A 13978-nucleotide genomic window follows, 5' to 3' on the forward strand; every position below is an offset into this window, starting at 1 on the left:
ACCGCCGGGTTGGCAAACATCTTAAGAATAAAGCCCACCTGCCGCGGACCGTGGCGTAGTGGCTATACGTTCACTTCATAAGTGGATGCTCATGCGTTCGATCCCAGTCCCGGCACTTGCAATTTTCGTCAGATGTTCTTTCCCCCGACACCAGAAGAGGGGAAATGCTCCTAACGGACCCGGAAACTTGGATATCGGCTAACGGCAACTCATAATGGATCCCCAATCGAACTGGAAAAGGAACAAGAGCCACACATCAACATCATTCTGCTGATCATTCTACCATGGACAAAGTAGAAAAATGATAGCAGCGCAAAGGCAACCAGTCCGATATACTAGAACTACAATAGATTACATTTAGGCGATGTACAAACTGTAAGTGCAGCTGCTAATTGGAATCGCTCACGCAGTGCCCTAGAGGAAAAAAAGAGCTGTAAATTAGGTTAAGCGGTTGAAGAATAAAAAAAAAGCCCACCTGGAAGCAAACCGCTAAAGAAGGTTCTCCTGTATAGTTTGCCAGATAACATGCAATTCGATGCAATTTTCAGCAAAATAAAGTCATCCAAGTAAAACGGCTGAATATGTTCCTCAACAGGAGGACTAGAAATACCTTGGAAACATCAATTGTAGAAACACCTTGTCAACATGGCTGATATGTAGAATCTTACAAGTAATGTGGAGTGAGAGAAATACATCCTAAAGAAACGTTATGCCTCGCAGTTCTTTCGTCTATTGAACCAAGGATCTCCTACATATGAAGCGGTAAGGGGCTGATCATATTTTTTTTATGGAACGCGGATATTGACCAGACTCCCCCTCCCCCCCCCCCCCCAAATGTCTACGTGGTTTATGAATGGCCCCTAACCATTAGACAACCAAGGCTATTATTAACCCCACATTACTGAGAAAAGAAAAAAAGGACACCTGAAGGAAATCTCCAGTGCCTCATGAATGTCCAGCGGACATACCGACCATAATATGCGTCCACCACAGATGTTGAACTAATGCCATTTGCTTCTCTTTTACCAAGGGTTTCTTCGTCAGCCACATTTAGCACTAACACTCATCCGCCATGATGACGATAGCGTTACCTTTCTTGCAATCTTTTGATGAATAATTTATCCCCCGACGTCGAAGATTTGATATCTGTTCTCCACTGGAATTGTCGTAGTATTGTGCCGTAGTAAAAGAAGCTTACAAATTTTCAGTTAATAATTTACAATGCGATGTTTTTGCGTTATCCGATACATGGCTGATACGCGGTGTAACCTTACATTTTTCCGATTTTAACATCATTCGTCTTGATCAGTCCCAATCGTACGGAAGGGTGCTTTTAGGGATCAAAATGCAGCACTCAGATACAATTTTCATCCGATGACAGGCATTGTAGCCGTCGCATGTGAGGCGACTATCCGAGGTAAAACCCTCAGTGTTGCCTCCATATATCTTCCACCAAGAACTGCGATATCTCGCCCACAGCTGCTCGGTTATGCCTGCGGCTTTGCCTCCAACTTCCAACTGATGGGAGAACTCCCAAGGTACCGGCTGGGGCGAACTGTACGATGACAGCCGATTAACGTTGATGTATGACCTCTGCGATAACTTTAACATGACAATTTTAAACGCGTGTGGCACCTCCAGCTAAAGATGGCAGTCCTAGAGACAGCCGATTAGACCTCTAAATCTATTCGATCTCATTATCGCTGGTATGTAAATGAAGGGTTATCGAGGATCCCCATGGTAGTAATAATTTTCCGATCGTTGTTTCTATTTCCAATGGTTCACATCAACCTCTATCTATCGACATTTCCTACGACCTCACGAAACACATTGACTGGAAGAAGTACGCGGAAGTAATTATCGACGGTGAGCAATAGGTATTTATCCGAACTATAAAATAAGAAAAAAAGCGATTCCTGGCGTCGGCTCGTCAAGAGTTTGTCGCGCGAGACATCGATGAGAATGCTTTGGAACGTTGGGAGAAGAATGCGTAACGCGTCGTCGATTAACGAGGATCGAGATAGCTCTCCTCGGTGGATCCTCAAGTTCGCAAAAAAAAGTTTTTCAAGATTCCGTACCCGTGGAACGAATCTATCATTCCACAGGTGTCGAAGAAGCCATGGTTCAAAGGGTTGGATTCAGGCAGCGATTTCATTGGTGTAATGTGTCGATTGATGTCCAACCACTATTTAAACCCACATATCTTCCGTATTGGGCAGTCGGAAAGCAATCTCTGTGTCTGCGGCGTGGCTTACCAGTATATCAAACATGTCGTGTGAGGATGCGATGAGTATCGTGAGTCAGATCTGAGTTGCATGAAATTCTCTGGGTCCGAGGAAAACAACAGAAACCCGTTAGAAAAGTGTTGGCCGTCCTCAGTGTTGTTGAGTTCCGAGAGAATCAGTGAGAGACACTGATATTTTTTCGCTGTTTGAAACAACTGTTTCGATCGATGTGTTGGTACTGCCTACATACACTGCCACTCGGGAAATGAACAAGTTTTCACGTTTGATGGATAAGTTCATTCTTCCGCACCATCTGAATAAACAAACGGGCAGCAACATCGTGATTCTCTCACGCATTGATCGAAGTCGTATGTAACTCTTGGCGTAACTTGGCGATAATTTTCGCAGATGATTGCTGAGTGCGTTCATTTTGATCGAATCTATTTCTTCCAAAATTTCTTGTTGGTGTAGCAATTAAGCAGCAATCGGCAGTCATGTTTCACGTTTCCTATGCACTCAAAGCACCATAATTCTGCATTAGTGGAAATCTAACTAGTTGTATTTTCAATTATATAATAAAAGGCGTGGGGGATGATCGATTATGAGGAAGGGAGGGTTTCCTCTGCGACGACCGCGACGACTGACGGACGACCGACACATCATAGAGCTAGAGCACAAAGCTGGCAAGCATAAGTTGTGGTGTTGTAGGTTAAAAGCTTTGTTTGTCATTGATGACGTCAAACTCGACTTAAACATAAATTGACCTGTTTTTATTTTGGTCACCAAACCCAACACAGACCCAACCATTTTGCGATGTAGATCCAACAGTGACCCAACATTCCGTAAAATTCAATCCGTCTTTGACCCGACATCCGATTTTTTTCAGTCTGGCGGAATTTTGGATGCACACGAGCGTTAACTAAAGCTGCGTTGCCGCTGCGTTTCTGTGGGGTTAACATTGCGTGCTGCACACGGTGCGGAAGCGTTGCGTTCTTGTGTGCATCCTCCCATTTGATTGTGTGTTACTCAGGACGCACTTTCGTGCACGCTGCGTCGGCGCAAGATTTGTGTGTTGCTGTTAAAATGGATGAGATAATTTCTTGCAATATTGAGAAGTGCTGCGGAAAAAAATAAAAGATTTTGTTCCTTGTATAAGAAAAGATGCAGCATTTTCGTCGTTCCGTGTCAAAATTTAAGCTCAATTCATCAAAGTAATCCATAGTTATATTATCTCAAAATCGACAATTTTGTTCAAACATCAGCGTTTTCCTGGTTAATTTTGAGTCACAGAGTATATTTCCAGTCTATTAATGCGATAATCGGACGATAAATGGCTGCACACTGCGCTTCCGAAAATTATCAGACTGCGATAGAAATTTGTAGTAAATAAATCCAGCAATTAAAATAAATTATATTTTATGGTTACAAAATGGTTTTCCTTTTACTTAAGAAGAATCACAATAATCTAGCCATGATACAATGTAAATAAGTCGAGGTTCTTTTAACGGTCCGCTCAGTCATTGGATGTTTGTTCGGTGTGAGTAAATCAGGTCGATTTCCCCTCTGTTTGGTGAAAGCCAATCACAGCATTTTCCACTTTCACCTCGATTGCTGCGTTGTCCAAGATTATAAAAGAGACACACTTCCAGAGTCTCATTCATTCTCTCAACGACATTCGGAGCGAGCGCATCGTAGCAACGAAAGCCATCATCGACTCGAGCGATAGGACTCGACCCCACTCGCACAGTAGGCAGTCCCCACCTGCTGCTCTACTTGTGCAGCCGTCGCATCTCTTACTGCTATATAAGCGGTGCGCGACCACGGAAGGCTTCATTCCATCGACGACATTCGGAGCGAGCGCATCGGAGAAACCAAAGCCAGCATCGACTCGAGCGATTGGACTCGAACCCCGCTCACAGTAGGCAGCATATTGTTCGTCGCTCTACGGAACTGATCATCGCGTCATCCATCCGGGCTCGGACCTAACAGTCGGACCGACAAGCCAGTTGGTTCACTCTCAGATTCGTTGCTCGAATCCACGATGTCGAGCCAAGGATCCGACAACGTGTTAAGTTACGACAATGGCGCAGTGGAGGATAGCAGCTCTCGGCGAAGGTATGTATATTTTACTCTTTTTTATTATTGAAATGGTATGAAAAGAAATGATTGTGTGACTGACATCCAAATCTAGGTCAAGCGATAGGTCTTGGCATAGGGATTGAATTGCATTTGTGCTCTTAAGAAGTGAAAGGTCTCCTTAGCTATGAAAGTGCCGTATCCGTATTTCGTATTGAAGTGTGATGAGAAGAAATAATCGGGCGATTTGCATCGAAATTCAGGCTAAGCGATAGGTCTTAGCAAGGAAATGGAGATTAAACTGTATTTGTGCTAAAAAGGAGTGAAAGGTCTCCTCAGTTAAATGATAAGAAAGTATCGTATTACCTAGTAACTTTTATTGGAGTGATATAAGAAGAAACGTTAGCGACTGACATCGGAATCTAGGTCAAGTGAAATGTCTTGGCAAGGAAATAGAGATTCAATTGTACCTGAACTTACAAGGAGGGAAAGGTCTTCTCAGCTAGAGCGAAAGATATGAGTGTATGAGTGCGTGCTAAACCAGGGAGCGTACGGACTCCTATGTCTTAAGACATTGTATATTAGACTGGCCCAAACACAAAAATGTCGAAGAATTCCACGGGGCACCCTCTAGAATCGTGCCTTTGGATGAGATGAGCCATCTGTGAAAATTTTAGCTCAATCGATTTAAAACTGAGCTGGCGCAAATGAGTTGAAGGTTTGTATGGGATCTTCAGTCCAAATATATGGGAAATTTGATGACCTCCAGTCTCTCATTCAGCACGCTGGTTGAAAGAGTTTGATTTGGCTCATAATTGAAAAAAATATAGTTGATACCCTAAGGAACAACTTTATAGAAGACCATATAATGATAAAACTTAATTTAGTTGCGGTTTCAGCTAACGAAAGCAGGATGAGGACATCTTCCCCCGTTTACTCTCGGTTGTTACATGCAGCACGTGTTTGCTGTTCGAAACTTACGCTCTACATCATAGTCGGCTATGCTGTCCTTCATTTCAATTGCTCACGCACGTGGGCGGGTGTCGAAACAATGAAGAATTATTAGAATAACCAGCCACAGAAATTCAATGTCATGACTGTTTGTGTGACTAACATCTAGTTTTCCATCGCCCTCACAGCGTCAGTAGCGGTACTATAAGTGTCAAATAAATTTTGTTTACCAAAACAAAAGGTCCTCTACAAGATGGGCACTTAAACATAATCAATTATTACAACTAAATTTGTTAAAATAATTAAATAGGAAAACTGAGTACAGCGCCATTGGCATTCTAGTGTATTTCTATTGAAGAATTACATAGCTGCCTATGATGTAGCGCGCAAGCTTCGACCGACAAACACGTGCTGCGTGTATCAATCGAGAGTAAACGGGGGAAGATGTCCTCATCCTGCTTTCGTTAGCTGAAATTAAGTTTTATCACGATATGGTCTTCTACAAAGTTGTTCCTTAGGGTATCAACTACCATTCTTTCAATTCTGAGCTAAATCGAACTCGCTAAACCGGCGTACTGAGTGAGAGACTGTAGGTTATCCAATTTCCCATATATTTTGACTGAAAATCCCATACAAACCTTCAACTCATTTGCGCCAGCTCAGTTTTAAACCGATTGAGCTGAACCTTTCACAGATTGTTCTTCCCATCCAAAGGCACGATTCTAGAGGGTGCCCCGTGAATTTTTCCAACTTTTCCTTCTCGCCATACAAATGTGGGCCGGTCTATTGTATATGCAACTGATTGTGTATTTTTTGTCTTTCTGCAGCGAGTCACCGGATGTTATCTATATTTCAAGGCCGAAAGTTACCAAGCGTGATCTGAGAAATGAACTCAAGTCCCAGAAAGCTCGCATTGCCTCGCTGCTGGACGAAATCAAAACCTTGCGAGAAGAGAACGAAAAGCTGCATAAAGCGAACGCAGAGATTGTTGCGGTCGAGGAAAAGCGCGATGGCAACGATCAAGAGAATCTTCGATGTGACAGGCAAGCAGTTGATTCAACTGAGAACAGGGGACAGGCCAAACTACTGTTAAGTGTACATCAGCTATCGGTTTCATCGTTGAATATACCGGAGTGTGAGCCGGCTACTGAAGGTGATGGTATACAGCGGCATTCCTTTGAAATGTGGCGCGATCTTCTCGTCGATTCGATGAAGTTACTTGGCATCAACGATGAGTCCACTATGTTCACTATTTTCAAAGTGAAAGCGGGACAGCAGCTACTCGATATTTTCAAAAACACAAAATCGGACCAAGACGCACCAGATGCAGAGGAGTTCCCGTTTTCCAACGCTTTGCATAGGCTCAAATCGTACTCCGTACTGGGTCCGGCTCGGACGTCTTGCTTCAAAGACGGAAGCTTGCGGTGATGGATCAGAAACCAAACGAGTCTGATCTGTCCTACATCAGCCGAGTAGGTGCGACAGCCCGGCTATGTGATTTTGAACCAGGAAAAGAATTCGAGCAGATCGTGAGCACAATCGCTGAGCATGCTTTGAGTAAAGAAGTTCGCGCAATAGCCCTGAAGATGCTTAGTCGAAATGCATCGTTCACAGACCTGGTGGACAAAATCCGCGAGTTGGAAGCAATTCGTCTGAATGAGGAGTTTTTTATGAAGAAGAGAGAAAACCAGAACCGGCTACGCTTGCACCAGTTCGCGCCGATTTTCCCCGAAACTCAGGATTTCATAACAGCAGTTTGATTCGATCGAGGATGCGCACGAATCAAAGCGGTGGTCGTCGTGAAACCGGAAGAAGCTTTGTCCCAACGCGTGACAGGTACTTCGCCACATCTTGAGACAGGAATTTCGGTACATCTCGCGACAGAAGCTTTTCTACACCTAGCGATAGAAACCTGAGTGCAACCCGTGACAGACAATCCCGAACAGATAGATGCTGGCGATGCAACAGCGTGTACCATTTGCCCGTGGACTGCGATGCTGCGGATAAAGTTTGCCGAAACTGTGGTCAGATGGGACACATTGCAAGAGCTTGCAGCCAGCGGTTCCCTGCAAGTTCGTCGTCGCGAAAGAGATATTCCGACACAGATACCACAGAATCAGAACCCAACCCGAAGAGACTGGCAGCTATTGAAGCACCAAAATTGGAGTCCGACGGAAAGGAAGAAGTAAGTGCGTAATACGCAGATTTGAATTCGATAATGATTTTTTTTCATTCGTTTGTTTTCATGCCGTAAACAATTTGAATTTGTGACGAAAAAAGTGATTGACCAAAATACAGAAATAAAAACGATGCTTTTGCTTTATCTTGCTCAGGTATTACCTTCCGATCTCTTTGAATTGGTCGCAGCGCTCTCCTTCGGGGACGAAGGAATAATCACGGTAAAGGTAGCTGGGATGCCATACGAACTCCTTATCGACTCCGGGGCACAAGTTAACACATTGTCTGAGGAGAACTTTATGAAATTGAAAGCGGATTCTCATTACCGGGAAGAAATTTACAACTTCAATGCGCAATCCGATCGTACACTGAGACCGTATGCATCTTCCGATGAGATCAAGGTGTTAGGCACGTTTGAAGCTCCCTTGTATATTTCTGATGATAGACCGGTACTAATCGAAAAGTTCTATATGGTCAACGAACGTTATTCCTTGCTTGGTCGATCAACAGCTACCCGATATTGTGTGCTACTCTTGGGTCTTAAGGTTCCGACGTGCTTCTCTCCTTCCGGCGCAACATTCAACAATTCGAGAAATCTGATCAACGATATCGGCACTGAGGGTGTATTTCCCAAGTTCAATATTCCACCCGTAATAATACATTACGACAAGACAGCCCCACCCTGCAGGAGAATTTTTACGAACGTTCCGATATCACTGAAACCAATTGTGCATCAACGATTATTGGAATTAGTAAGATCTGATATTATTGAACCAGTAAACGAAGAAATGGATACCTCATTCTGTTCCTCGATGTTGGTGGTGCCAAAGGGCAAAGACAATATACGATTAGTGATCGATTTAAGAGAATCTAATCGTTATATATTTAGAACACCATTTGTCATGCCTACACTTGAAAGTATTCTGGCAGAACTAGACGGCGCTCGATGGTTCTCGACAATAGACCTTTCAAATGCGTTCTTTCACATCGAGCTCGCAGAGGAGTCACGGCATCTCACAAATTTTTTTACTGAGTTCAGAACGTTCAGGTGTGTCCGGCTACCGTTCGGCTTATGTAACGCCCCGGATTTGTTCCAGGAAGCTCTTGAACGGAAAGTCTTGGCCGGTTGCCTTGGAGTTAAGAACTACCTCGACGACGTTTTAGTATTCGGTCGTACAGAAGCAGAGCACGATGAAAATTTGAGGAAAGTCATGGCCCGTTTGAAAAACCACAACGTTAAGTTGAACGACGCCAAGTGCTGCTACAAGAAGCAGTCTGTAACTTTTGTTGGATTCAAACTGACGGCGGATGGATGGGAAGTAGAAGAAGAAAAGGTTGATGCGATTCGCAATTTTAGAAAACCAACATCGTGTCAAGAAGTTAAAAGCTTCTTAGGCTTGGTGACATACATCGATAGATTTTTGATCAACCGAGCAGAGAAAACGGAGTGTTTGCGACGTTAGGCAAGCAGTGAGAGCTTCTATTGGACAACCAACGAGGATGATGAATTTGAAGCACTTCGTAATATATCGGAATATGCAGTAAAGAGATTGGGATACTACAGTCCACAAGACAGGACCGAGCTCTTCGTTGACGCTTCCCCAATAGGCCTGGGGGCTGTCCTAGTGCAGTTTAACAGCCGATCAATTCCGAGAGTAATCGCCTGCGCTTCCAAGTCATTTACAGTGACAGAGCAGCGTTACCCGCAGACACATAAGGAGGCGCTAGCAGTAGTATGGGGGGTAGAGCGTTTTGCCACATACCTGCTAAATAAATCATTCATCGTGCGCACAGACTCAGAGGCAAACGAATTTATCTACAATGGAAAGTTCAGACTGGGTAGACGCGCGGTTTCCAGAGCTGAGTCATGGGCTTTGCGCTTACAACAATATGACTTCCGTATTGAAAGAGTTCCCGGTAAGTCTCAGAAGTTAGCAAACTAAACATCTGCATATCTGCATAATATGTTTTTTTGTAATAGGATACCTGAACATTGCTGACGCCCTTTCAAGATTAGTGGACAACTCGCGGGAAGCAGTTCCATTCGATAGCGACAATGGAGATCATTTTCTGTATGCGTTGGATTTTAGAAACATGGATCTTACCTGGCATCACATCGAATCATGCTCCGAAAACGACGAGGAGCTCCAATCTGTTAAAGAAGCTATCGGAACTGGCCATTGGGATTCCAGTTTGGTTAAGTTTGAACCGCATAAGAAAGAACTCAGGTTTTTGGGCAACCTTGTCTTCAAGGATAACAAAGTGATACTTCCTCAATCTCTGAGACGTCTGGCAATGGAATCAGCTCACGAGGGACATGTTGGGGAAATGGCGATGAAAAGGGTCATGCGAGGTTTCTTCTGGTGGCCCAGCATGTCGACGGCTGTAGAAAAATTTGTTAAAAACTGTGAAACGTGCATTAGACTATCCAAGAAAAATCCGCCAGTGCCATTATCGTCCCGCGAGCTCCCCGATGGTCCGTGGGAGATAATTCAAATCGATTTTCTGTCTCTGCCAGGCTGCGGTTCCGGCGAATTCCTCATCGTTGTTGACACGTACTCGCGATACTTATCCGTGGTTGAAATGAGATGTATGGACGCTGAAAGTACAAACGCAGCTCTATGCAGCATTTTCCAACTCTGGGGGCTTCCAAAGATCATGCAAAGTGACAATGGTCCTCCGTTCCAGGGGTCTAACTTTGTCTCGACGTGGGAAGAAAGGGGAGTTCGGGTTCGTAAGTCTGTCCCACTGAGCCCTCAGTCCAACGGTTCAGTCGAACGCCAGAACCAGGGCATAATAAAAGCAGTCGCAGCGTCCAAGATCGGTAAAACCAGCTGGAGAAATGCAATCCAAAAATACGTTCAGCATCATAATACGATCGTCCCACATTCACGGCTAAACGTCACTCCGTTCGAGCTACTAGTCGGATGGAAATTCCGCGGAACCTTTCCGTCTTTATGGTCATCCAAACAGCTAGATCGTGCTGATATTCGTGAAAAAGATGCTGAGACAAAATTGAAAAGCAAATTGTATGCCGATAAAGCTCGACACGCCAGAGAGACAGACCTCGTAATAGGAGATTGGGTCTTACTGGCCCAAAACAAAACGAGCAAAATGGATCCCACTTTCCCTGCTGAAAGATATCGCGTTATTGCTATCGACGGCCCAAAAATTACCGTGATGAGCAAAAACGGAATTCAGTATTCCAGAAACATTCAAGAAGTGAAACGAGCACCTTTGAATGACCCTGAACCAGCTGTTCAACCACTTGAAACACACGAGGATGCCGGAGGAAACGATCACCAAGGTTTTTCATCACTATCGTCTCCAGTTCGAGAAGAAGAAGTTCCGGAGGTTTCCAGGAATACGATGTTGGCCAGCAATCTTTCCCCTACAAGGAACTTGAGGCCCAGAGGTTCTTTGCGGAAGCCATCTAGATTAGACGACAAATTCATTTACACAGTTATCCATTAGAGTAGGGGCAGTAAGAAATGTAGTAGATAAATCCAGCAATTAAAATAAATTATATTTTATGGTTACAAAATGGTTTTCCTTTTACTTAAGAAGAATCACAATAATCTAGCCATGATACAATGTAAATAAGTCGAGGTTCTTTTAACGGTCCGCTCAGTCATTGGATGTTTGTTCGGTGTGAGTAAATCAGGTCGATTTCCCCTCTGTTTGGTGAAAGCCAATCACAGCATTTTCCACTTTCACCTCGATTGCTGCGTTGTCCAAGATTATAAAAGAGACACACTTCCAGAGTCTCATTCATTCTCTCAACGACATTCGGAGCGAGCGCATCGTAGCAACGAAAGCCATCATCGACTCGAGCGATAGGACTCGACCCCACTCGCACAGTAGGCAGTCCCCACCTGCTGCTCTACTTGTGCAGCCGTCGCATCTCTTACTGCTATATAAGCGGTGCGCGACCACGGAAGGCTTCATTCCATCGACGACATTCGGAGCGAGCGCATCGGTGAAACGAAAGCCAGCATCGACTCGAGCGATTGGACTCGAACCCCGCTTACAGTAGGCAGCATATTGTTCGTCGCTCTACGGAACTGATCATCGCGTCATCCATCCGGGCTCGGACCTAACAGTCGGACCGACAAGCCAGTTGGTTCACTCTCAGATTCGTTGCTCGAATCCACGATGTCGAGCCAAGGATCCGACAACGTGTTAAGTTACGACAAAATTGATTCGATCAAGACATAAAACACGAAGGGCACAATCGGATCGGAAAACGATAATGAATTACCGGCATAGACGACTCTATCAGTTCATAACAAATACATGCGATGATGAACACTCGTTCAAATGACAGCAGTGCAAGATCACTCAGTATTCGTTCGAAGTTTGAGTTACTGTACCAGTTTTCAAACACAAAGGTGATACCGGACCCTTTTCTGTGTATGTTGGTTGAGTGGGGAAAGAGTGGTTACTGATCGGGTTTTGAACTGAGTGAAAACATCCTTGGCCGTCGTTGATTTGGAATATATGAATCTGATTTATCAGTTTTTGAAACGTGTTGATCTCAAAGTTTGATGTAGTACGTTGCTTGTTTTCGTTGTCCGCCATTTGGGTTTGTTGTTCGCCCCTGCCTGTCGCTGTCCCCTACCGTATGTCCTCTGATTGTTGTTGTCTACCGATAAAGTCTTTTTTTGGTTCCGTTACAGATAATGTAATGTTTTTAGTTTAAGTTAGCAAATAATTTAGTTTAAATCCTCTAATCCATCCTTCCCAATTTTAAATTTTTGTAATCCCTAACCTCGTGTAACCGAGGTGGTTAGGGGACTGGTTCAAAAAATGAAAGATTATAATGTTAACATGATACGCGGTACTGACCCTCTCTTTATTAAACTTATCACTTAAATACTAGTTTACATTATTCACCTCTCTCTCTTTTTCTTCTCTCACGCTTAACAGTTTTGTTTTTGAAGAGACAAAAACAATTGTAAGTGGAATTTTGCGCGTGACCTTGAAATGAACTTTTGTTTGTTTTGGTCAGCAAAAACCGTTGCACTTGAAGTGACTCGAAAAATGTATGCAAAGAAGTGTTACATAAGGGACAATTGCGACGAATCGTGATGGATGTAAGTAAGTCGGGTCGTCACATTACCCCCCACTCACAGAGTTGAAAGTTACTAGGAGAAATAACTTTCAACTGGTACGGAAGGTATTCTATCTATCGGATAATCATATGAACAACTTTTATTTTTCCACTATGAAATGTTATTTCTGATAGTTATGTCAGCATTTTACAAAATATGACCTGTCCTAAGTTGTAGTCCTTCTTTAGCTGCTTACCCTAATTCAGACTTTATTAGTTTTGAATAATATTTTGCCACTTGTTGGCGTTCATTAGTTTAAGTTTCATTCTTAATTCTTCACGGTTAACTTGTTGCGTTATACCTTTCATTATTCATTTCCGGTTCTCAACCGGTGTTTCACAATTTTATATATCTTCTTATTATCATACATACTCCCATATAGAACAATATAACGTAGTTCAGTGCACATTCAAAAAGCTGACAATAACTTCGATTTTCCATTTCATGTTTTCCCTTAACACTTTTTTCTTTTGTATTTCTTGAGTAATTCCTGATGTTTACCGTCACAAACTTCAACATTCCCGTTTCCTAATTCTGAGAGAGAGGGATTCATTTCATCACTTTTCATAGTTTACACGGTATTGCCGATTTGTTAAACATCTTTCAGTAAGCTAAAACTTAGTCCTTGATTGACTAACATAACTTCCGCGCGACCTTCTTCCTAGTGCACTAAAATTCACATCGTGCATTCACTCAGCACGCAGGCATAGTGCCAACTGCGTTTCCTCCATTCAGCAAACTTGTTTCATATCCAATTGATCATCCAAACATGCGGCAGAACTAAGTTGGACAGCACGATCATCCATAACAGACATTTTTTTCGCCCGGGCGCCTCATCCAACGCTGGCCAGCTAATGGTGCTCACTCTATTCCGTCTATTGATCGCCATCCGCTCGATGTCCCGTCGACTAAATTGCTGATCGTCACCACAATTCAACACTTATTTGTCACAAACTTGGTGGGCATGTCCCCCCCAAATGGGGAACATATCCCACCGCTGTCACCAAATGTAACCGAGGTGGTTAGGGGACTGGTTCAAAAAATGAAAGATTATAATGTTAACATGATACGCGGTACTGACCCCCTCTTTATTAAACTTATCACTTAAATACTAGTTTACATTATTTATTCACCACTAACTCTTTTTCTTCTCCCACGCTTAACAGTTTTGTTTTTGAAGAGACAAAAACAATTGTAAGTGGAATTTTGCGCGTGACCGTGAAATGAACTTTTGTTTGTTTTGGTCAGCAAAAACCGTTGCTCTTGAAGTGACTCGAAAAATGTGTGCAAAGAAGTGTTACATAAGGGACAATTGCGACGACTCGTGATGGATGTAAGTAAGTCGGGTCGTCACACTCGAAACAGCCGCGAGTACTTCGGCTTCCCAAACAAACATCCCTAATAAACCAACACCATACATAAACTGTAATGTAG

General features: G+C 43.4%; 2 protein-coding genes across 2 annotated transcripts in view; one reads left to right on the plus strand and one right to left on the minus strand.

Moving 5' to 3' along the window:
- Positions 1-13978, minus strand: part of LOC109404436 (protein PALS1) — a 462049-nt gene that overhangs the window by 294584 nt on the left and 153487 nt on the right. The gene's annotated exons all lie outside the window — the stretch shown is intronic.
- Positions 3904-6680, plus strand: LOC134290531 (uncharacterized). The gene is made up of 2 exons (XM_062857688.1): positions 3904-4340; positions 6080-6680. Exons 1-2 carry the CDS (start codon positions 4267-4269, stop codon positions 6678-6680), a joined length of 675 nt encoding a protein of 224 aa, XP_062713672.1. The 5' UTR covers positions 3904-4266.

This window comes from Aedes albopictus, chromosome 3 (genome assembly GCF_035046485.1).
Source record: "Aedes albopictus strain Foshan chromosome 3, AalbF5, whole genome shotgun sequence".
Classification (NCBI taxonomy): Eukaryota; Metazoa; Arthropoda; class Insecta; order Diptera; family Culicidae; genus Aedes; species Aedes albopictus.